At 38.5% G+C, this 25,717-nt stretch overlaps 2 protein-coding genes across 3 annotated transcripts in view; one reads left to right on the forward strand and one right to left on the reverse strand.

The window, feature by feature from the left end:
- Positions 1-16,197, reverse strand: part of MTIF2 (mitochondrial translational initiation factor 2) — a 28,267-nt gene extending 12,070 nt beyond the window's left edge. Inside the window, exons 1-7 of one of the 2 annotated variants that reach the window (XM_012777823.3) lie at positions 16,089-16,197; positions 15,564-15,653; positions 10,715-10,940; positions 10,236-10,347; positions 5,309-5,480; positions 4,509-4,669; positions 2,871-3,047 (exon numbers count right to left, since the gene is read on the reverse strand). In XM_012777823.3, coding sequence (XP_012633277.2) covers positions 2,871-3,047; positions 4,509-4,669; positions 5,309-5,480; positions 10,236-10,347; positions 10,715-10,933 — 841 coding nt within the window. In that variant the 5' untranslated portion in view covers positions 10,934-10,940; positions 15,564-15,653; positions 16,089-16,197. Of the gene's footprint in view, positions 1-2,870; positions 3,048-4,508; positions 4,670-5,308; positions 5,481-10,235; positions 10,348-10,714; positions 10,941-15,563; positions 15,654-16,088 lie in introns of those variants that run through there. The other variant, XM_076000766.1, reaches the window with a different exon arrangement.
- A 7,111-nt stretch (positions 16,198-23,308) lies between these two features.
- On the forward strand, positions 23,309-25,497 carry LOC105878430 (prolyl-tRNA synthetase associated domain-containing protein 1). Its single transcript, XM_012777830.2, has 2 exons — positions 23,309-23,456; positions 25,028-25,497. The coding sequence occupies exons 1-2, from the start codon at positions 23,373-23,375 to the stop codon at positions 25,460-25,462; spliced, it is 519 nt and encodes a 172-aa protein (XP_012633284.1). The 5' UTR covers positions 23,309-23,372; the 3' UTR covers positions 25,463-25,497.
- The last annotated feature ends 220 nt before the right edge of the window (positions 25,498-25,717 follow it).

Here is a 25,717-nt window from a genome sequence, read left to right on the forward strand (position 1 = left end):
CAAAAAAAAAAAAAAAAGAAAAAAGACTAAAATTAGGCTGGTCACAATGGCTCATGCCTGTAATCCCAGCACTTTGAGAAGCCAAGGCAGGAGGGTCACTTGAGGCCTGGAGTTTGAGACCAGCCTGGGCAACATAGGGAGAGACCGCGTCTACAGAAAAAAAAAAGAAAAAAATTTTTAAAAATTAGCCTGGCATGGTGTTGTACACCTGTAGTTCTAGCTACTTGGAAGGCTGAGCCAGGAGAATTCCTTGAGCCCAGAAGTTTGAGGCTGCAGTGAGCTGTGATAGTACCATTGCATTTCAGCCTGGGCAACAGAGTGAAACCCTTCCCTTAAAAAACAAAGCAAAACAAACAAACAAAAAAACGAAATTAAAAAAAAAATTTTTAAACCCTGTAATTATAAGTAGATTCTGAATTAAGAAAAGGCATCTGAGGCTGGTCATGGTGGCTCATGCCTGTAATCCTAGCACTCTGGGAGGCTGAGGTGAGAGGATCACTCAAGGTCAGGAGTTTGAAGCCAGCCTCAACAAGAGTGAGACTCCAGCTCTACTGAAAATAGAAACAAATTAATTGGCCAACTAAAAAAAATATATATAAAAAAATTAGCCGGGCATGGTGGTGCATGCCTGTAGTACCAGCTACTTGGGAGGCTGAGGCAGGAGGATCGCTTGAGCCCAGGAGTTTGAGGTTGCTGTGAACTAAGCTGATGTCATGGCACTCTAGCCAGGGCAACAGAGACTCTGTCTCAAAAAAAAAACAAAAAAGAAAGAAAAGGATCTGAGGAAAAATGCTATCCTTATATGTAAAAGCACGATCAGTAATTTACATTAGAGATAATCTCCAGAAAAAAAATCATGAGAAGATTCTAATTCAATACTACTAGATCATTTGCCTCTTCTTTCTAGGCTTTCAGTCATTGTTAAAACTCAACATCTCATCCTGGGTTGAAACTAAGTATCACTATTGCAAATTGCAAATTTAGGATTTACAGCAACTCTTTTATTCACACACCTAGCTCACTGACCAACGCAAAACAGGCTCTCAATAAATGCTTTTTGTTGTTGTTTTGTTTTGCTTTATGAGATAGGCTTTCATTCTGTTGCCCAGGCTAGAATGCATTGGTACTATCATAGCTCACTGTAACCTCCAACTCCTGGGTTCAGGTGATCCTCCCACCTAAACCTCCCAAGTACCTGGAACTATAGGCACTACAATGCCTGGCTAATTTTTAAAAAACTTTTTATAGGGAGGAAGGGATGGGTATATACAACCACAACAAGTAAAATGTGCAATGTTTTGGGGATGGACACACTTGAAGCTCTTACTCAAGGGGGGAGGTGGGGCATGGGCAATATATGTAACCTTAACACTTGTACCCCCATAATACGCTAAAAACAAACAACAACAACAAAAACTTTTTGTAGGTGAATTGCAACACAGAAAAAGAAAAAAAAAATTTTTTTTTAGAAACAGGGTCTCACTATATTGTCCAGGCTAGTCTCAAACGCCTCGATCCACCCCCGTCAGCATCCTGAAGTGCTGGGATTACAGTCATGAGGCACTGCACCAGACCTCAATAAATGTTTACTTAATGAATGGACCAAATAATCATATAATCTACTTGTCATTACTAGATATACCCTCTCTTTAGAGAAATCACACAAAATTCTAGAAAATAATTCTCTGGCTGCATTTTACCATCTCTGCAATTTTCTCAGGTATCAAAGGAACAAAAATTGAAAAAGACACAAAAAGTTTTGCAATCCACAACCTACTATTGTGAAAAAGTACAGTGTTCATGTTGATGAGCTGGAATTTAATGGGGACCAAGAGAACAGTTGTACAAAAGCATGATATAATGAATTTATCCTATCTCAACCAACTGCTTTGTTATAGGATCCCCAGTGAATTTATCCCTCTTCCTTTTGCCATGTGTTGCCTAGAAGCATTGGCTATCTGCCATGTATTCCCTACCTGCTATGTATTTCCTGGAATCATTAAGAACATAGTACATCACATAAAGGCAGTTCTGAAAAATGAAAAAGCAAAGTAACAACAGAATCTAGAAGATCCAGATTATACATGCAGACATGTTGCAAATTAGCTGTATAATCATATATAACTAGGGAGAGTTCTGGCCACTCTGGGTCTTAGTTTTTATGTTGTAAGATGAAAGAACTGGACTAGTTCAGTAATTCTCAGCCTTTTTTTTCTTGCTAACAAACCTAGGGGGAACACTCCATTAGGTACATTTTCTTTGTGTGGATAGATGTGGGGTCATAGCAGAATAGGAAAGAATGTTCAGAATATGTGTGTGTGTGTGGTGATTATTAGTATAATATTTAAATGAAGAAATAAGGGAGATGATGGTCAAGTGATTTTCCAAAAGTTTCAATTTTATACCTTAGATAAAATAAGAACTTATTTAAAGCAGATGAAGGGAAAGTTTCTATTTAGCAAAGAATTCCAAATAATAAATGAACAAGGAATAACTGAATATCACTACTACGCAACTCCTAATGAATTTAGGTGATAGGTACATACCCTATTATTTCTTTTCTAACTGTTTACATTTTCCATTAAAAAGTTTTTAAAAGCAGTCATAGTAGAAGAAGGATTGTACTTGTGATCACAAGTCCCAAGCTGAATCCTGCTACATTCTTCCTATTAGTTAAAAGTCCATGGGAAAACAATTTAACTATCTTTGAGGTTTATCTGTAAAACAGGTAAAACAATCCTGGGATTGCTGTGAAGATTAAATGGGTTATATGTAAATGGCCCCAGAACTGTGACTTTATATAGCAGATCCTTAAAAAAAAAAGAAAAAAGCAACTCCTTCCTGATACACGTAAGTCAGCCACACTGTACCTTGAGCATCTTTTGCATGCTGAATAGATTCTATAGTTTGTTTCATCACCCCATCATCTGCAGCTACAACCAATATGACAATGTCAGTGACCTGAGCACCTCTGGCTCTCATTGTTGAGAAAGCAGCATGTCCCGGAGTATCAAGAAAAGTTATCTTTTCCCCAGAAGGCAAAGAGACTGTAGAAACAAAATCCAAGAAAACCAAGGACTCAAATATGTACTTCCTTAATATGAAGGAACACATGTGACATTATCAAACATAATCAATAATTCTTTAAAATAATTCTATTCCTTCCATTAATCTCAATCAGAACAAACCAGATAATTGTTTCATAATGAAAAGTGATAAAATACCAGTTAGACCAGGAGTCCTCAAACTTTTTAAACAGGGGGTCAGTTCACTGTCCCTCAGACCATTGGAGGGCCAGACTATAGTTTAAAAAAACCTATGAACAAATTCCTATGCACACTGCACATATCTTATTTTGAAGTAAAAAAACAAATGGGGGCCAGGTGCAGTGGCTCACGCCTGTAATCCTAGCTCTCTGGGAGGCCTAGGCAGACGGATTGCTTGAGGTCAGGAGTTCGAAACCAGCCTGAGCAAGAGCGAGACCCCGTCTCTACTATAAATAGAAAGAAATTAATTGGCCAACTAATATATACAAAAAATTAGCCGGGCATGGTGGCGTATGCCTGTAGTCCCAGCTACTTGGGAGGCTGAGGCAGGAGGATCCCTTGAGCCCAGGAGTTTGAGGTTGCTGTGAGCTAGGCTGACGCCACGGCACTCACTCTAGCCTGGGCAACAAAGCGAGACTCTGTCTCAAAAAAAAAACAAAACAAATGGGCAAAAACACCTGCATGTGGCCCACAGGCCATAGTTTGAGGATGTCTGAGTTAGACCTTTAAGGTTTTCTTTTCGTGTGATAATTTCAAACTAAGACTCTTCATATTTCTAGAATATGACTACTTTCATAAACGTACCAACTGATATCTATTCTGGAGCAAGAACAGACCAATAGTTGTACAGGCAGTCACCATGACATTAGCAGCTTCACAACTGCTGTGAGTCAAAGAAAGGCAATTTATTATACAGTTAGTAGCTCAGGATTTGAATCCAACAAACCTGGGTTTAAATCCTGGCTTAGCCTCTTACTAGTTATGTACTTTGAGCAAGTTACTTAACCTCAAAAAGTCTCAGCCTCCTTATCTATAAGTAGGAATATTAATACCTACCTCATGAGGTCGTTGTGAAGATAAAAATGATAAAGCATATAAGGTGTTCAGTACAGTGCTGGGCATCTGGCAAATGCTCAGTAAATGGTACTATTATGTAATTATTATTAGCAACATTATCACAACCTAGCATTGGAGGCTATATAAACATAATTAATCAGTAAAAAATTTTAGGTTCATTAGATCAAAGAATGAGCTAGAATAAGAAAGGTAACATAATTTTCTTCTTATAGAAAGTACAAAGTAACCTTTATTAACCACCTGTTCTATAATTCATCAAACCAGTGGCTGTAAGCTTCAGCCTTTGCTTTTACTTTGAATTTATATATTTCATATTATGACATTTGGTTTAAGAAAATATAAGTGAGGTTCCCAAGCACATTGTAAGGTAATTTGTGTTCATACCAAGAAAGGCACCAATGTGCTGAGTGATGCCTCCAGCTTCCATTGCTGCCACTTGAGTTTTGCGAAGTTTGTCAAGTAACGTCGTTTTCCCATGATCAACATGGCCCATTATAGTAACAACTGGGGACCTTGGGGTTAATAAAGCTGGATCTGCCTGGGGCCTACAATTAATAGCAAAGGAGTTTCATTTCTTAAATATCAGAAACACTTTATAGCTGGTGAATTGGTTCACAGTTATCTCTGTGAGCTACCATTAACAATAAAACCCAACATTCAGCTTTGATTACAAATAATTATATTGCCCTCCTATGCATATGACTTATGACAGAATATTTCTTTTTTTTCTTTTTTTTTTAAGACAGAGTTTCGCTCTGTTGCCTGGGCTAGAGTGCCGTGGCATCAGCCTAGCTCACAGAAACCTCAAACTCCTGGGCTTAAGCAATCCTCCCACCTCAATCTCCCAGAGTGCTAGGATTATAGAGGTGGGCCGCCACACCCAGCTATGACAGAATATTTAATGACTGCCTACCTACAGTTGGCATCTTTATTACAATGATCAGAATTGAATCAAATTTTAAAATTCAGACCAGTGTATACACTCAACAAACTAAGAAAAATGACTTAGAGTTTTACAATAACTCGAATATATTTTCTGATGCTTTAAGCACTTCAAAGAAAAGTTTATTCTATACTTACACATCATTTTAATTATGAAAGAAATTTTAAGCCAATCTTTCTATTAAAAAGTGTAAATAAAACTATGTAGTCTCCCTCCCCCAATATATATGGTTAAGTTTTACCTTCTTACAGCATCTTTATTTTCTCTGACTTTGTCCTTTTTTAATTTGCTCCATTTTAACTTCATCCCTGCCTTCTTTATCACTTCTTTGATCCAGACTTCATCTAAATATGAGTCTGCTTCTAGTGAATCTATGTCAATAGCAGTGTTCAATAAAGCTTCATATACAAAATCTGGTTGGAATAAAATAAAATCTTTTAGAATGATGAATTAAATGTTCAAGAAAGTGATCTTTATTAACAAATGTCTATATAAACAGCACACTCAATGAAAGGAATAACTGTTTCTCTTATGTTAACAAATCATGAAGATGCTAAAAAATTTTAATTCTTTAAAATATGCATTTATATTAATTGACATTTCTGCATATTCATAAATATTCAAATATTTATATACCTTCTAAACCATCTGAATCATTAATAAAACATCAAATTGCATATTGCACAAATTTAGTATTGAGTAATCACAGCATATTTCTTTGAAAACTTGTAGTCACACATGCCATGCATATACAAATGTGTGTTTATATACAGTCCATTCTCGTTATTTACAATAGTTATGTTCTCTGAGGAGAAATATAAGGTTGAGTCCTACAAGCTTCTAGCCACATTTTATCAAGTGATCAATACCTAATCTTGTTTTATGTGTTTCTGTTTAAAGACATTTTTTTAAAATTTTTTCTTTTGTTTAAAGACATTTTAAAAAATACATATCATTGATTTGTTAATGTTGAACTCATGGCCAATAGTACTATAACTCATGCCTGAATGAGCTTATCTAAGACATGTCACAGCCATCTTATGCTTAGGAACACTAGGTAGCACTTCAGCACTACACTTAGGGGCCATTTTAAACTATGAAATCACTAACAAAAAGCATAAAAATGTGAAAAATGTGGCAGTAAATAGATCACAAAAATGACGCTTGTTTACAACATGTATAGTGTCACCTCACCTTGTTCAACCGTAGCTGGGAATACACACATTGGGCAATTCAAATTTTTCACCTCTCTGCACATGTTCAATAATAACTGCAAAAGCACCCTGATTTTTGAGCTACAAATACATTTTAGTGAGTAGTTGAATTTGTAAATACAGAATCCATGAATAATGAAGATCAACTCTATGTACATACATACATATACACATACACGTAGAACGTGTCTAAGAATACACACACCCACAATTTATTTACTTATTTATATATTTAGGATGTCCAAAAAGTCTTGAAATACAGGAAAAATATTTATTTTCTTTTCATTTCATTTAATGTGCCTTGTTTTAATCTCAGTCATATTTCCCTGTGGATGATAAATAAATGTATCTGTGATAATAATGAAATAAGTAGTTTTATGTTTCCAAACTTTCAGTCACTCTATTAAAGTATATTTATTTTTATTTCTTTCTTTTATTTCTATTTTTAAGTTTTATTTCTTTTCTTTTCTTTTTTTTAAAGATAGGGTCTTGTTCTATTGTCCAGGCTGGAGTGCAGTGGTTCAATCATAGCTCACTGCAACTGCCAACTCCTGGACCCAAGCGATCCTCTTCCCTCAGCCTCCCAAGTAGCCAGAACTACAGGCATGTGCCACCATGCCTGCTAATTTTTTAATTTTTTTGTAGAGATGAGGTCTTGCTATGTTGCCCAGGCTGGTCTTAATCTCCTGGCCTCAAGCAATTCCCCCCATCTCAGCCTGCCAAAGTGCTGGGATTACAGGCATGAGCCACCATGCCCAGCCTAAAAATATATTTAAAGAATAGATATGAAAGAAAGGCATCTCAGGGTAAGGAGAACATTACACTAAAAGAACATCCTATTCAGTGGTGTGCTATTAAATGTTTAACAACTAGGCTCTCAAAAACAAATTCCTAATTTATAATACTTCCCAATCCCCTTGGTGCAAATATACTCCCCAGGGTTGATTTCATGCTACCACCATACAGTCACTGAATGCAGAAATGGGAAGAGATGCAGGTGGCACAATACTGTGCAGTATTCCTGCCATACAGATATGACAGGTATAAATAATTTCAAGAAAATACATAATACTAAAATGCAATTAAATTATTAGGAAGTGAACGCAGTTTTGATGAGTTTTTACTACCTTTGTTTATGATGTAATTTTTAAAAATGGTTATATGTAACAACCAGTTCACGATTCCTTAAAATTTAGAATGAGCTCACAAACTGATGCAAGCCAGCCTCTGCAAGCTACTGATCCTATTCCATAATAATGCCAAGAAACCATTTTCTATTTATCTTCCCACAACATCCTTTCTCAAAAAAACACATTTTAAGAATGATGTAACTCAAATTTTCTTTGTGCATATGCTTTCAGAGAACTATGAAACTCTTTTATTTTTTTTTATTTTTTTTTGAGACAGAGTCTCGCTCTGTTTCCTGGGCTAGAGTGCCGTGGCGTCAGCCTAGCTCATAGCAACCTCAAACTCCTGGGCTCAAGCAATCCTCCTGCCTCAGCCTCCCGAGTAGCTGGGACTACAGGCATGCGCCACCATGCCCAGCTAATTTTTTCTATATATTTGTAGTCGGCCAAATTAATTTATTTCTATTTATAGTAGAGACGGGGGTCTCGATCTTGCTCAGGCTGGTTTCAAACTCCTGATCTTGAGTGATCCTCCTGCCTCGGCCTCTCAGAGTGCTAGGATTACAGGCGTGAGCCACCACACCACGCCCGGCCTATGAAACTCTTTCAAAACATAAAAATTATAATGAGTGCAATGCTGTTTCTAATAAGGGTAAAAATTCCTAATAATCTAGTTATTACAGTTTTCTAATACATTATCCTGAATTTTTAAGAAGTAGTTTATACATTAGGATAATCTTTTCCTCTCTGTATTAAGTTCATATGGTATTGACATACTATTTTATCTTTATCTAAGTAAATAAATATTTATAGGTAGAAAAGTATTCAAAGCCCTTTAATCAGAAATATTACTTCATGCTATTTTAATTAATCCAGGGGAGGAGGAAAATATATATACTCATATTGCTAATATGAGTATATTAACTACTATATAGTAGTTAAAAATAATTACCTCATGAAAACTATTTTTAATTCAGAAGAGATTTATATATATTAATAATATTAAATAAGCTTCAAATAGATAACTTATTTCAATCATAGCATATCAGTTTGGGGTTTAAAGTACTGTTCCATAGGCTGGGCACGGTGGCTCACGCCTGTAATCCTAGCACTCTGGGAGGCTGAGGCGGGAGGATCACTCAAGATCAGGAGTTTGAAACCAGCCTGAGCAAGAGCGAGACCCCGTCTCTACTACAAATAGAAAGAAATTAATTGGCCAACTAATATATATAGAAAAAATTAACTGGGCATGGTGGCGCATGCCTGTAGTCCCAGCTACTCGGGAGGCTGAGGCAGAAGGATTGCTTGAGCCCAGGAATTTGAGGTTGCTGTGAGCTAGGCTGACACCACAGCACTGGCTCTAGCCTGGGCAACAAAGCGACACTCTGTCTCAAAAAAATAAATAAATAAAATATTGTTCCATGGGACTTAATTTATATTTTAAGTATTCTATTTATTTGGTGACACTAAGGAATTATTATGGTTATGGGTTCCTCTATGTGTGGGGAGGTAATGTTTTAAAGAAAAAAGGAATACTCATCTTTTGGAGATACATACTTAAGTATTTATGGATAAAAATGATATATTAGTAATTATCACTGCTTTATACATACATTTAAGCGCATTCCATTCTTTCTGCTTTCATATATGTTCGAAATACAATGGCCAATAATAAAAAGTTTAAAAATCTAGTCTATCATCAATGTTATTTATAAAATTATATCAATACAGTTTCCCTTGGAAAAATTCAGAATGATGTAGCCATATCCATTTATTCCCCTATAGTTTTTTAAGTATAAAACAATTGTGTAATCCAACTGCAAAGTTATAAAAATGTAAAATAGTATTCTAATTTTCTATTCTTTGTAGGGATGTACATGCACAAACAATGGAAACACTTTTAAGCAGGAAACACATTAAAATTTTAGCTCTGCTATAATTTACAAAATAACAATTCTTTCAAAATAATTCAGTCTGTTAATAAGAGCATGTGCTCTGGAGCTATACTCCCTGGGTTCAATTCCTGGCTCTACCACAAACTAGTTGTGAAATTATGGGCAATTATTTATGCTCTCCACATCTCACTTTCTTGACCTATAATAGGGATACCTACCTAGAAGGCATTGCAAGAATTACAAGAGTTAATACTTATAAAGTACTGGTACATATTAACAGCTCAATACCCGTGCATTATTATTATAATTTTTTTTTCCTAGAGTCTGTTTCATTTGTCACTTTACTTTGCTACAATAATAGGCTATTTCTTATATACTTAATGTCAGTTTATAATGAAAACTCAATTTTTGTTTCAACAATCTAAATTGGTAATACGTATATCAATGGCAAAATAAAGGAAATAAGAAATGATAATCACATGCTCCTATTATCACTACATATAAAAACAGTATTAAGAGTTGTAGTTATAACTACAACTATTTCTCTGCTGGCCTTACAGATATTGTCAAAATAAGGAAAATCAGTAAAAAAAGGGAAAAAAAATTATTTAAAAAACAAAGGGAAAGTAAATGAGTATAAGCATAGCTTCTCAGTCCAAAAACATTCTCTGGACTTATTTCTGAGAAAGAAAGGTTAATCCAGATAAGAAAATCTTTTCCACTTTTATTAAAAGTAAAATCTTGCAGAACTACATGTGGCAAAGAGTCAAGAAACTAGGGTTTGTGACCTAAACTAAAAAAAACTGGAATGACTTAATATCTTTTTAAAGTGCCAGTCTAGTTTTTACCCTTGAATGCCTTAATCTCACTGCAAATAAAATTCCAGGTCTTCCACATTCTCATATTTTTCCTTGTAAAATTATCTGGCTCACCTGTGTTTTTTTCCATTGCCCTGGCCAGTTCCTCAACAGTCATTCCAATCCATACTTCTATCTCCTTTTTTGATTTTGTTGAAGATAACTGAGATTTCCGTGGTCTTTCTTCCTATTAAAACATCAGAACATATACACAAGAAGAAAAAAATTTAAGTGACAATTTAGACAGTGAATATCTATCACAACCACAATCTACAAACGCTCTCATAAGTAGTTAACCCTTAGGCTAAAATAAAAAATCCTGCATCCATAATTCACGGTTATTCACTAATTTCTAAGTAATTGAATCCATCAGCATTACCACACAACTAACCAGAACTTCCCTTCCTCACAAAGATCTATTGCCTGGAGTATAGCATTAAGTAATAATAAATATTGTATAAATGATAAAATACTCAAAATGGATTTCTCCTCATGGTTCTTGGCACTTTCATCTCAGACCAAATAATACAATAGCTGATGAAATCTGTAACTACCTTCTTTGTTACTAGAAGCCTATATTGAGATAAAGCAGCCCCGATGAGCATATCTATCTGCAAGGGCCGGACATACAGCTGAGCTGCCCACACTGGGTAAGCAGATGAAAATCCATGCCTCCATTGTGCCAATGCTCTTCTCTGACCCAGGCTATGCAGCTGTCTACAAACAGTGTGAAATCGTAGCAAATTCTCTAACTTCAGTAGCTTCTGGTTCATGTTCCTCCTAGAAAAAAGGTTTTAAAATACTTCGGTTAATATTCAAATCAAGTTAGCAAATATTATTAATAATTGGATATTTACTACATGCAAAGCACTGGGCTAGGTACTAGAGTTACAACAATGAGGAAAACTGGGTTCCTGCCCTGAAAGAGCTCATAGTTTAATCAAAGAGATGGGATTCCATACCAAGGACTCCCTAGATACTTGCTATCATTATTGTTAATGTTACTACTACAATAGAACTGAAATACAATAATGAACATTATAAAATGCTCTTTTTTCACTCTTGAAACATCAACTAACCAAATCACAGCTAGAGTGGATTTTTAAAGTGCAAATTTGAACTTATCACCTTTGTTAAGCACCCTCCAATGACTCTCCAGTATCTCAGTTTAATGTACAGCTTCATAATATGCTATATAAGGACTTATTATCTGACATCTGCTAATCTCTCACTTCATTTCTGACACTCTTACACTCTCCCCACACCTACCGTGTTTCCCAGAAAACAAGACCTACCCATAAAATAAGCCCTAGCAGGATTTCTAAGCATTTGCACAATATAAGCCCTACCCTGAAAATAAGACCTAGTGATGGGCGTGGTTATGCAGCATATCTGTACAACCCATGCATTTCATCGTGGAGCGGTAAAGATGAGCAGCCCTTCTCATCTGCCCCATCGTGACAGCCACTGGTGACTGGAAAGATGTGGGCAGCCCCACCAACAAGGTCAGCTCCCCATCAGGTCCCGGCCATCCTATGCATGTTGCAAGCTGAGGCTTTGAGGGAAAAATAACACATCCCCTGAAAATAAGCCCTAGGGTGTCTTCTTGAGGAAAAATAAATATAAGACCCTGTCTTATATTTGGGAAAACATGGTACCTCCCAAGCTTTTGTTATTCTGACCCACTTATAATCTCTAGTGGTTTGTCATCTCATTTGTGAAACTTCATATGCTTCCTCTAGCTGGAATTGTCTTTCAACTCTTAAAACTTTCCCATCTCTCCACCTCATCCCCTAAAACAAGATGCTTTATAGAGGAAGGAGCCACCAAATATTTATTGAATAGTGCCTTTTGAATGCTATTCCTGCAATGAAAGAAGAGCTTATTGAGAGAAAACTATAACAGAACTCATTAGTAATACAGTTATTTTCCTCCCAGAGTCCTCAACTTCCTCTGCTCTCAAGACTGCATTTCTACAGTTTTGCTTTTCAGTTTTCAAGGACAGGAACAACTAAAATAATGTAAGAAATACATACTTTCTCCCTAGGAAACACTTCCTAAGTACCACATGCTAGGCATTGTGCTTGATGTTGTTGATTCAGAGTTTAATAAGTCAGAGTCCCTTCCACAAAGCATTTAAGCTTTCCAATAAAATGATTCTCAGGTACACTAGACACGGTAACTGATTACAACCTAGGGTAGCATTTTTACTGTAACAATATGCATAATTCTTTCTGTAAATTGTAAGGTCATTTTAAGGTTTTTTAATAAATGGAGAGTAAATTTCCAAGGAGTGGATACAGTCTTTTAGATTCTTCAGTATAAACTTTCTTTTACTCACTACTCAGAAATAATTTTAGTTGACATTTTAATATGTATTTTTGCAACCTTTTTCTTTGTGCTTGTATCTATTTTACTTACAAAAATAAAGTCATATTATATTTTGTTTTATAACTTTTTCCATTAAAGAACATATTGTGAGCCGGGCATGCTGGCTCACGCCGGTAATCCTAGCACTCTGGGATGCCGAGGCGGGCAGATCACTTGAGGTCAGAAGTTCGAAACCTGCCTGAGCAAGAGTGAGACCCCGTCTCTACTATAAATAGAAAGAAATTAATAGGCCAACTAATATATATAGAGAAAATTAGCCAGGCATGGTGGTGCATGCCTGTAGTCCCAGCTACTTGGGAGGCTGAGCTAGAAGGATTGCTTGAGCCCAGGAGTTTAATAAAAATAATAATAATAATGATAATAATAAAAAGAATTATATAAAAAAAGAATATACTGTGAGTATTGTTTTATGCATAAACTACAGTTGGCCCTCCATATCTGTGGGTTCCTCGTCCATGGATTCAAACAACTGTGCATTGAAAATATTAAGAAACAAAAAATGGGTGGTTGCACCTATATTGAATGTGTAAACTTTTTTTCTGGTCATTATTCCCTAAACAATACAGGATAACAACTATTTACATATAATTTACATTGTATTAGGCATTATAAGTAATCTAGAAATGATTTAAAGTATACAGGATATATGTAGGTTATATGCACATACTACACCATTTGACAGAAAAGACTTAAGCATCTGTTAATTTTGGTATGGGGAGAAATGGGATTCTTCAATGTTACAAAGAAAAGAATAAAACTTACGCAATATTTCAATGTGTTTACCTTAACCATATAAAGCTACCTTCAACAAAATTCTAAACTTTTACAAAGGCTTAAAAATTTTTAACTATTTCTCTCATAATATGGCATTTCTACAATATGCTTTCATTTTATACTTATATACTTCATATTATATTTCTATTTTTTCATTTTATATTTTATTTATATTTCTACAATATGCTTTCATTTTTTATTTATATTAAATATATTTGCATATATTGCATATTATGTATATATAAATATATTTTCTGCTAGATATTCTTTAAAATTATTCACAAATTATAATAGTTATTTGACGTGACTAAAGAAATTGAGATTATGGACAGGTCAGCTTTGCTAGATAACTAGACATTAAATATCAAATGTTATATTTCAACCAATTTTCCCCAAATATATTTTACAGTCCTGACATAGTATACTGAATTTTTTTTTTGAGACAGAGTCTCACTTTGTTGCCCAGGCTAGAGTGAGTGCTGTGGCGTCAGCCTAGCTCACGGCAACCTCAAACTCCTGGGCTCAAGCAATCCTTCTGCCTCAGCCTCCCGAGTAGCTGGGACTACAGTCATGCGCCACCATGCCCAGCTAATTTTCTATATATATTAGTTGGCCAATTAATTTCTTTCTATTTATAGTAGAGACAGGGTCTCACTCTTGCTCAGGCTGGTTTCGAACTCCTGACCTCGAGCAATCCGCCCGCCTAGGCCTCCCAGAGTGCTAGGATTACAGGCGTGAGCCACCGCGCCCGGCCAATATTTTTTAAAAGAAAGAAAAGAAACAATAACTGAAATAGGCACAGTATCGTGAAGACAGTACCTGACTAAGCAACAAAAGAACCCTGGTTGCACACCCACTCTGACATATGCCAGCAAGTGTTTTCTTGATTGAGCAAGTTACTTTTTTCCTATAGGTCTCATTTCTCTGATCGCTATAAAAAGAAAGTGGAAGTGTTTGAATATCTGTCCTTTCTACTACCAAGGCTATAATGAGAAAATGGGACGACATATATACTTTATCATTAGCTAATTTAAAACCATATTGCATGCTTTTTAGTGATGGCTTATCTACTTTGAGGATTCACTACTTCTAAGTTTAAAATATTCACAAGTCACTACATTTTTTATTAATGGATAATTCTGAGCTTTTGTGTGTATGTTTAACATAGCAAGCATTTTACCTTAAAAGATTTATTCAATTAAAGATCCAAAGAAAACCTTGCTTAATTCCAAAGAATTACACACATTAAGATTTAAAAATTCATTCAAGGGCAATCACAATGGCTCATGCTTCTAATCTTTTTTTTTTAGAGACGGGGTCTCGCTCAGGCTGGTTTCGAACTCCTGACCTTGAGCAATCCGCCCGCCTCAGCCTCCCAAAGTGCTAGGATTACAGGCGTGAGCCACCACGCCCGGCTATGCTTCTTCTTTTTTTTTTTTTTAGGGGGGCCAAACCACGTGGCTTTATTATACACTCGTGGACGAGGTTCTGGGGCCCCAAGAGCGGGGGCCCCGGAAGTCGCCGCAGTTTGAAGGGGCTGAGGCCTTTTTTATCCCGGCTATGCTTCTAATCTTAGCACTTGGGAGGCCAAGGCAGAGGATCATTTGAACCCAGCAGTTATTGGCCAGCATGGGCAACACAGGGAGCCCTCCACTCTACAAAAAATTAAAAAATTAGCCAGGCGCTATGGCAGGCACCTGTAGTCCCAGCTACTTGGAGGGCTGAGGCAGAAGGATCGCTTGAGGTCAGGAGTTTGGGGCTGCAGTAAGCTCTGATTGAGCCATTGCACTCAAGCCTGGGTGACAAGCTGACCCAGTCTCAAAAAAAAAAAAAAAAAAAAAATCATTCAATAGTAACCAAGCATTTACACACATTAAACACTTCAATAACAGCACATGTAAAAAGTCTTATTTAAGTGTGCGCCCCTAGACCAAGGAGTAAAGAGTGCTCAGGAAACACAAGATTCATTAGGAAATTATTTTTAAATGAATTTGAAACCAGCTTTGACAAGGACACAGATTGATGGAGTGGGAGACAGGGCCCGACAGGTTACTCAAAGCACAGATACGTAACTGAGGCAGAAACACACACACCAAACCTCAGACACATTGGGGGAAACAACTGCAATGTCCAAACTAGAAGTCAGGAACCTTAGTTGTTACTTATTCCAAACTTCTCATTTTACAAAAAAGGAATCTGGAATCCAGAGGAGTTAAAAAGAACTCTCCAGTGTCATACCGCTAAATAATGGCAGTCAGGACTAGAACCCAGGCTTTCTGGTTCCCAGTTTGATGTTGTCTTGCCGCTAGGATATTCTTATCAAGGAATCTGAAAAAAAAAAAAAAAAAAGGATATTGGAAATACGTAGTTGCAGTTGCATTAGTGGAAACGTCTGAGGACTTTGAAGCTTTGGAACTTATCTGAAAGGTAAAAATAAGTCATTGTAGAAAAATTACGGATCTAGGGTGGCTTCGCCTCAAATCCGAGTCCAGAAAGCAGTGGGACCAGGGGAGGCTGGATGCGGGGCCCGCACCCGCAGCGGCGCGGGGGGAGAGAAAGCAAGCCCGCCGCGTCTGGGAGGACAATGCACATGCATTCGTGCATGCCTAACTTGGGGTTACGCTCGAACTAAATGCACCCTAGAAGGGCTTCCAAATACGCAATGTTTATGAATTCGCGTCGTTTGCGCCACTAACACTTTAGACTAAACAATACACGCCACCCGGACGACCCTGGCTAAGGGACCCCAGTCACTTAGCTCACACATAAGGCCCCATGCGCCTGGATTCTGAGGCCGGGCGGAGATCACCTTCCCAACCGGGAGATCTGTCTGTCGGTCAGTGCGTCCCCTAAACAGTCCCCGACGGGCTTCCGGTCCCACCGGAAGAGGTTCTTCCCCGAATTCAGCCTAGCCGCAGTCGCCGCTAGTGGTGGGGAACGCTTGAGGTGTCCCCACCTGCGTACCGCCAGATAGGTGCTAGGTCACCCCGTGGCCTCCTCCCCTGTTTTCCGCACGTGGTTAATCGCTTCTGCAGGTACCTTCCATTTCTAGGTAGCAAATGATAATATTTCTCTGGGGAGATGAGCCGCCTCGATGCCTACACTCGAGGAAAAATTAAACGGGGAATTGTGGGTGAAATGGTAGGTTTGCCCTTCAAAGACTCGTGTACAGACCAAGAGGGAAAAAATGCAAGGGACCGTGGCGTTAGGACGAGCCACTTAGTTCTGTGCAGTTATTGTTTCTTTCAGAAGACACCTCGTGTGGATGGTATTTGAGTAGTACAGCCAGAGTGCTTGGGTTCCTATCCCAACTCATTCCTAGTGTGTGGTTGGGGACGTTTCGTCAACTCTCTGTGCCTCAGTTTCCTTATTTACAATATGGTCATGACAGTAGCTACTTCACAGGTACATAGTAAAGTTTTAATGAGTTAATAAAGTGTTGATAATAACGCCTGGTTCACAGTGTTTGCTCTTACAATTATTAGAGCCTCCTCTTGGAGCATTTCCTCACCTTTATGTCTTTTGGCTGGTGCTCTTCACCAGAACCATCACCACCTTTGGAGAGTATAAATAGCTGAGGCGGGAGCATCGCTTGAGGCCAGGAGTTGGAGGCTGCAATGAGCTATGATTGAGCCACTGCGCTCCAGCCTGGGTAGGAGAGTGAGACCCTGTCTCTTAAAAAAAAAAGAAACCAAAAAAACCCCTCAGCCCTATTCCAATCGTGGTGAAAACGTTCAACAAACCCAAATTGAAGAATATTCTACAAAATACCTAACTAGTACTCTTCAAAGCTGTCAAAGTCATGAAAAGCAAGAAAAGACTGAGAAACTGTTACAGATCAGAAGCGACTTAGGAGACACTACAACTAAATGCAATGTGGTATCCTTGAGAGCATCCTGGAACAGAAAAGAGGAAAACTGGTGAAATTTGAATATAGTTTAGTTAATAGTAATACCCCAATGTTAATTTCTTTATTTTGACAAATGTATCATGGTTAATATAAGAAATTAACGTATGAAATTGGAAGAAGGGTATTTGGGAACTCTCCTTTATTTCTGCAACTTTTTTGTAATCTAAAATTATTCCAAAATTAAAAATTGATTAAAAAAAAGAATCAAATCCTAAATCTCACCTTTAGAGGTAAACACTTTTATTATTTTGGTGAACATCATTCCATTAATCTCTATGCATAAATACACATATATAATTTTATGTAAATGGATTCATACAATAAATGCTTTTTGTCTTTTCAACAATATATAATGGAAACTGTCCCTGCTAATAAACATAGAACCATGTCGTTCTTTCTAATGACTGCAAAAGACTCCATTGTCTATAATTGCCTTAACTCATAGACAGACAAATAGATCGTTTCCAGTATTTAAATTATAAACAATGTTGTAGTCAACATCCTTGGGCATACACTTTTGCATGCTTGTCTAGTTCTTTCTGTAGAATAAATTCCTGGCTGGACATGGTGGCTCACTCTGTTCCCCAGGGTAGAGTACAGTGGCATCATAGCTAATTGCAACCTCAAACTTCTGGGCTAAAGCAATCCTGCCTCAGCTTACTCACTAGCTAAGACGATAGGCGTGCACCACCACGCCCAGCTAATTTTTCTTTTTTCGTTTTTTTGTAGAAATGGGGTCTCGTTATGTTGCCCAGGCTGGTTTCAAACTCTTGGACTCAAAGTGATCCTCCCACTTCATCCTCCCGAAGTACTGGGATTACAGAACATGAGTCACTGTGCCCAGTCTCATAAACTGTCATTTCTGACAGTAAGAAACTTGACTCTCCTCAGGCTTAATATATTTATTTAATCAAGTCCTCTGTATGAAAGCAATCTCCAATCTGGGGATCTCCCCCTCCCCTGTGCTCATGCCCTTGTGTTTCCAGCATGGACTCCAAGGCCAGTCCACCCCTTCAAGAGAATATCCTCTTCACTATGGTTTGATGTAAGATGTTAACAGAAGGAGAAAATGAGTGAAGGGCATTTAGGACCTCTCTTCACTATCTTTGCAACTCTTCTGTAATCTAAAATTATACCCCATGTAGAGCTGCTGGAGCCCCCATACTCATCCCTACATCTGTGGATGCCAGTGTTGCTCTTCCCCCAGTGGCTTTAGGACTGAATTATTAAGGAACGGGTGGGGTAAGGAAAGCTCCTATTCCCACTTCATCTCATGTCCTTTGTTAACCTAAAAGTCTGATCATATTAACCATGGGACATACTATGTTTGAACACAGGAGGAGTCAGTTCACGCACAAATATGTTTCATATTGCCATCTTCTTGGTGAGAAGCCATTTTTCAGAAATGTATTAAATGATAAGGTCATAAAACACACCCAGTGAGCAAACTTGAATCTGAAGAACAGTATGAAAAAAAAAAAGGAAACAGAAAAGCAGCTATATTGCAGCCATCTCTTCCCTATCTAGTCTTATTACTGCCTTTCACCTTGCTCCCTCTACCAACTTTTTTTCTTGCCTTTCAGTGTCTTGGCTAAAAGCTCCCTTAAGGGGATAGATCTTTTCAATAACTAGACCAACTATAGTTCTTGGTGATAATTAGGGGTAAGTGGTGCCTTCTGCAAGAGGGGCAAGAGCAAGACAGTACTAGAAAGAGTGACAGCCATCTCTCCTGGGCTTGTTTCCTAGAAAATAAGGAAATCACAAGGAACAACACAGGCATTAAGCTTCTCCCAAAGAGAAGTTGATCAGGGCTTCAGGAAAGTAGATCAAAATTGCAAGATTTATGTTTGTTATGTTTTCTGTCTCAACTGTCACTTGTTGGCTTTATAAAATAAAGCAAAAGCCTTGCAATATAAATCGCTAGAGAAATAGCACCAGGAATTTAGAAATAGAAAACTCTTGAGGGCCTGAATCATGGCATTCTAAAATTATCAGTAATAATCATAACTTATCATTTTTCACTGCCAATTATGTACTAGGCACATAATTTTTTCTATGTATATCAGTTGGGCAATTAATTTCTTTCTATTTATAGTAGAGACAGGGTCTCGCTCTTGCTCAGGCTGGTTTCGAACTCCTGACCTCGAGCAATCTGCCCACCTCAGCCTCCCAGAGGGTTACAGGCGTGAGCCACTGCACTGGCCAGCATTTGTTTGCTATTATCTCCCTTGCTGTTTTGGGTATGCATATAGCTTCTTAGCATGGCTTTCAACTTACCTGTTCTAGAATTGCCCTTTGTTTCATCCAATAGTGGGGGTTTCTAACATTCCTTACCTAATACATGCAATGATGCTGACTTCCCTTGGTGTTGATAAATATCTTAAAATTTTTGCCTTTTTATTTCCTTTGGCAGGTAGGCTACAATTGTACCTGTTTCCTCACTTTGAGCAGACATAAGATGAGGGTCCCTTATCATGGACCCAGGTATAACTCCATCTTTCAATTCTCCTTTCCAGACTCTGTCCTTATCTGACAAGTTCCACACTCTTTCTACCAATAACAACAGTCTTTCCCTCAATGTGTTCTTTTTTTTTTCTTTTTTTTGAGACAGAGTCTCGCTTTGTTGCCCAGGCTAGAGTGAGTGCCATGGCGTCAGCCTAGCTCACAGCAACCTCAAACTCCTGGGCTCAAGCAATCCTTCTGCCTCAGCCTCCCAACTAGCTGGGACTACAGGCATGCGCCACAATGCCCGGCTAATTTTTTCTATATATATATATTAGTTGGCCAATTAATTTCTTTCTATTTATGGTAGAGACAGGGTCTTGCTCTTGCTCAGGCTGGTTTCGAACTCCTGACCTCGAGCAATCCGCCCGCCTAGGCCTCCCAGAGTGCTAGGATTACAGGCGTGAGCCACCGCACCCGGCCTCCTCAATGTGTTCTTGTGGAAGTGCCACAAGACTTCTCATTGGTTTATGCCTTTTCTTGTTGGTTAAATAATTTGGTAACCTGCATTTATCAGATGTTACTCCTCTCCTAGAATCATGAGATTTTACACTCAAGATCTGTGATTAGGTAATTATTACTTCAAGTTCACTCTTTATAATTTTGAATTTAACCTGTTTCATGTTGTTGTTTTCCATGTAAATCTGAGATTGTATTTGCTTTGAGGACAAAGGATCCTGCCAAGGACAGCACTTTTTTGTTTGTTTTTAGCATTAGGGTTACCAGGTACACTTTTGTTTTTGATACAATGTTCACATATGTTTGATAAATAAATATTACATTAAACCTGAGTTAGGACAGTAGTTTTTGAACAGTGATATAAAGTTTTTTCATGATAGGCAGACTTAGCTGTTTTATAATAAAAACCTTAGGCTGTAAAACTTTCAGTACAGGGTACTTGGCCATTCAATCACAGGTAGGCTAAAATTAAGAGACTGTTAGTGTAGACCATGGGGGAAAATGATAATAGTTTGGGGTAGGGTGATGGAGGTGATGAGAAATGGAAGATTTGAGAATCTGACTGTGATGGATTAGCTATGGGGGTGGAGGGAGGAGGGATTCATAGCTTATGTAACTGATGGTGGCAGTTCATTTCCAAAGAGATTTCTAGGTCAGAACACCCTATTGCCTGGACAATGTGATGAATATCACTGCCAGTTTGTCCTTTTAATGTTCTTTGGTTGTTATCATGGAGACCCTATCCTTGGTAAATGTTTTCCTACTTTTAGGCATAATTTACATTTTCTTAGTTACAATTAAATTCCAATTCTTCTTTCCCCTGTTTATTCTTAGGTCACCATAGTTGGATTTGGGTATTCTTGAAAGATTCCAATATTTAAGAATAATGGGCCAGGCATGGTGGCTCATGCCTGTAATCCTAGCACTCTGGGAGGCCAAGGCGGGTGGATTGCTCGAGGTCAGGAGTTCGGAACCAGCCTGAGCAAGAGCAAGACCCCGTCTCTACTAAAAATATAGAAATAAATTAATAAACTAACTAAAAATATATATACAAAAAATTAGCCAGGCATGGTGGTGCATGCCTGTAGTCCCAGCTACTCGGGAGGCTGAGGCAGGAGATTCGCTTGAGCCCAGGAATTTGAGGTTGCTGTGAGCTAGGCTGACGCCACGGCACTCACTCTAGCCTGGGCAACAAAGTGAGACTCTGTCTCAAAAAAAAAAAAAAGAAAAAGAATAATGACTTGGGATATTCTATTTCTTCAAAGGGATCATCTTTGATATTTTCATTTTTAGAGGAAAATCTACTGAAAAACTTGAGTCTACCATAACTTATATGCCAAAGTAAATAGTGAATAAATCAATGAATTAAATTTCCCAAGGAAAAAATAGATTGAATACTCTACTGCTGAAGGTTAACATAGATCAGAATAACTTAAAAAAGAAAGAATGACATTTGGTTACATAAAAATGGGTAACTTTTGTAAATAAATCCAAACTAAAAAAAAGAAAAACTATTTACAGGATTTACGACAATAAAAGCACATAACTTCATTATATGAAGAACTCATGTATATAAATGTGAAAGCCATTAATAATCAGTCAGTGGTAAATGGGCTAAGACATGAACAAAGCTAATTCACAAATGAGGAAATAAAATAATAAACATGGAAAAATGCCCAGGCACTGCTAATCAGAGAAATACACATTAAACAAGGTACATTAAATTTGTCTGTTAAATTTGCAAATTAAAAAATATTTATTCTGGGATGTGGGTGGTGAAGGACTGAGGCAAGAGATAAGACTGACTCGCCGCATTTGCTATATGGCTGTTGCATAAGACAGGTAAAATTCTAGAACATCAGAGCTGGGGTGAAGCCCTAAAGACCATTCTAGTTTTACCTACCAGAACACTGAGGCACAGTGGGGGACATGTTACAGTTAGGGGCGTGATTTCAAATTGTAATCTCCTTAAAGACAGGGACCAAAACTACTTAAATCATAAAAATCATTTTGACTAAATAAGTCCATCAGCATGGGGACCCTGAAATTTCATCTCTCGGGCATTTGTTTTATTAGCCTCCCATCTGTCTAATGGGATAATAGTTTTGGCCAAAGAATAAAACCGGTGTGACACATTGCATAGGTTCTCACTGGCCTGATTATCTGGCTAGCAGCATTTTAAAGTGACAGCATGTGAGCCTTACCCCCAGGACATTTTTGCATTTGGCCCAGCCAACCAAAGAGCCAGAGTTTTTTTTATTTCAGCATATTATGGGGGTACAAATGTTAAGGTTACGTATATTACCCATGCCCTGAGCCAGAAGTTTTCACCAGCTATGGATGTCCCCGAAGGTCTAGATAGCCCCCCAGAATCTGTAATGGGCAGAATGTCAGCTCCGTCTTTTAAAAGGAGAGTGTAAGCCTTCAGGCTGCGTGTTGGTAAAGACTCAGAAACTTCTGCTGTGTCTTCTTCCTTCTCCAGGCCTTCAATCTTCACTCCGAAAATGACCCCAACTCATCCACACTGAGGTTAAACGTCCCTAGGTATATCGATGTTTTAGCTCAGATTCGCGCCTTAATCTAAATTCTTAAGTGAAACCTTATAACCTTTGAATTCCAGGCCTTACTCAAGTAGGGAGTGTTTCTTTCCTAGGATAGATGAAAACTACCAAGAGGTAGTCAAACTACCTCGGAAAAGGTGAGTCATGGTCGGCACAGCCAATTACTCCTGGATTGATAACAAAAACTGTCTGAAAAGGTAAAATGTAAAATCATAATTTACAAATTAAAGTCGAAAAGCTTCAGAACGATAAGGGCCTTGGCCCTCTCCACACTAAGCCGGCACGCTGCTACCTGGGTTTGACTGTTTACAAGGAAGAGACGCTGGTCTAGGAATCCTGAAGTGGGGTCAGGGAGGGCTGTGAGAACGCAGGCGCCTCGCTCTGGTGGGGCGCCGGACAAGGGCCCTGCACGGCTTCGCTAGCCCCAATCCCCCTCTCCCCGGGGATGGCACCAAGCGACGCGCCCCGCCTCCGGCAGGCGGTGCATTTGGCTTGCGGCGCACTGAACTTCCGGCGCCGGCGTGGGAACGGGCAGACACTTCCGCCTCAGGCTTGGGGCGCACGGCCGCAGGAGGCGGCGCCCACTCTTACGCTACCTGCCACGACAGCAGCAGCATGGCGGGCGCAGAATTGCGGGCGGCGCTGGAGCAGCGGCTCGGCGCCCTGGCCATTCGCACGGAGGTCGTGGAGCACCCCGAGGTGAGGTTCCGGTTCTAAGAGTGACCACCGGGACAGCTCTGGTCCGAGTGGTGGTCTGCGTTGCAGCGTACATCAGGCGAGGCCGCTAAAACCAGGTGTTTCATGGGTAATGTACCGTAGAAACGAAGCTACAAGAGCATTTCCCGGGTCTCAAGAGTGCAAAAGGGACCTGACAGGAACAGCCCAGGCCTCCCTCGTTGGGACTATGAGGTTACTGCAAGGAAACTTTAACTCCTGGGAATGATTTGATCACGTCTCATGTTGAGAACTAGTGCAACATATGGAGAACTTGTGCATCTTAAATGAGTCAGGGGTGTTGGTCAGCTTGTCCACTTTATGCGTACGTAAGTTAAAGAGTATCAGGCACCTTACATACAGCAGGACACCAAGGTTCAGATTTGATATTTTACTATTTTGGTCAGTTTGATCAGGAGTCAAAACTAACCTTTTGCAGCATGGTAGAAGTCACCATCACCCCAAAAAGTGGTTACAAATGTGTTCACCCCTGTTTTTTTAATAAATTTTAACATGGTTTAGTGTATTGCAAATATTTCACAGAACCAATGTGTCAGTGGTGCAGGGACATAAAGTTTACCTAAGGGTTCAGCGACAGTTGATAATGGCTAAATTATGGTGATATTCAGAATAGAGAAATACATTAAAAGTTTAGTATTCTTCACTTTACAAACATAATATCAAAACTATATCATTTTCTCTTACTTTTCTCCCTCCCATATAGTCATATACTCTCTCCACCTTCTCTACCGGTGCATATTGCCAGTTTTTCTGATGTTTTGTGTCTGTTAGTCCAGGGTCTTATTCCCTGTCTTCTCACCCTCCCTACGGTTACATATTTGTAGAGTGGTGGTTGTCACATGGTCTGGATGTAATGGAATGCTAAGGAATAGGAGTCTAGGGCTGCTGTAAACATTCAGCACCAAAATTTTAAGGTTAAAAATAAACACAAGTTTCTTAGGAATGTGAGGGCTTGGCTAGCACATTGGAATAGAAGACTGGCCTAACAGAAACTGTATGAGGTTCTTAAGTGAGAAACTGAGATGGCAAGAGCTTATAATTATTTAGGCCTAGCGTGATGGCTCACATCTGTAACCCCAGCACTTTGGCAGGCCGAGGCAAGAGGATCACTTGAGGCCAGGAGTTCAAGACCAGCCTGGGCAACACAGCAAGACCCTGTACCTACAAAAAATAATTTAAAAAAATTAGCTGGGCATGGTGGTGAGCACCTGTAGTCCTAGCTACTTGGGAGGCTGAGGCAGGAGGATGGACCCTGGAGTTTGAGGTTGCAGTGAGATATGATCGATCCACTATACTCCAGCCTGGGTGATAGAGCAAGACTGTCTCAAAAAACAAACTAAAAAACCAAAAAACTAAAAGTAATTATTTGGTAATGGGCTGGAGATAGGTTTCTAACAGTAAAATTCAGGGCAATGAGTACTTACTCCCTAACCTTTTAAAGCCAGCAAGCAAAATACATTTAAGTGTGTGTTTCTGTGTGCACGTATGTACATGCATGTTTATTCTTACACTTCTCATTATGTGATATTTTATAGGTATTTACAGTTGAAGAAATGATGCCACATATTCAACATTTGAAAGGAGCACATAGTAAGAACTTATTTCTTAAAGATAAAAAGAAAAAAAGCTATTGGCTGGTGACAGTTCTTCATGATAGACAAATTAATTTAAACGAGCTTGCAAAGCAGTTAGGTGTCGGGAGTGGAAATCTTCGATTTGCTGATGAAACATCCATGCTAGAAAAACTAAAAGTTGGTCAAGGCTGTGCCACACCATTGGCACTCTTCTGTGATGATGGAGATGTGAAATTTGTTCTGGATTCTGCTTTTCTGGAAGGTGGACATGAAAAAGTATACTTTCATCCAATGACCAATGCTGCAACCATGGGATTGAGCCCTGAAGACTTTCTTACATTTGTGAAGAAGACAGGACATGATCCCATAATACTAAACTTTGATAAAAACAACTAAATAGGCTAATGTTTAGAATAAATTTATTTCTAAAAGCTGTTTTTCTTGTAATTTATAAAAGGCATTTAAAGTGTTAAGAATATTTAGTACCCTTGGTTTGGTGACTATCTAAATCACTTTAGGAGGAATACACTATTTCATTTTAGAAAAGTTCTTTTTATTTTTTTGTTTTTGAGACAGAGCTTCTCTCTGTTGTCCTAGGTAGAGTGCAGTGGCGTCATTGTTGCTTACTACGATCTCAAACTCCTGGGCTCA

The sequence above is a fragment of the Microcebus murinus genome, chromosome 3 (assembly GCF_040939455.1).
Source record: "Microcebus murinus isolate Inina chromosome 3, M.murinus_Inina_mat1.0, whole genome shotgun sequence".
In the NCBI taxonomy this organism is placed as follows: domain Eukaryota; kingdom Metazoa; phylum Chordata; class Mammalia; order Primates; family Cheirogaleidae; genus Microcebus; species Microcebus murinus.

Bases quoted from the DNA above. Each gene is read 5' to 3' on its own strand.
- LOC105878430 (XM_012777830.2), top strand. From the start codon at position 23,373: ATGGCGGGCGCAGAATTGCGGGCGGCGCTGGAGCAGCGGCTCGGCGCC. The intron at 23,457-25,027 runs GTGAGGTTCCGG...GATATTTTATAG, and splicing joins AGGTCGTGGAGCACCCCGAG to GTATTTACAGTTGAAGAAAT.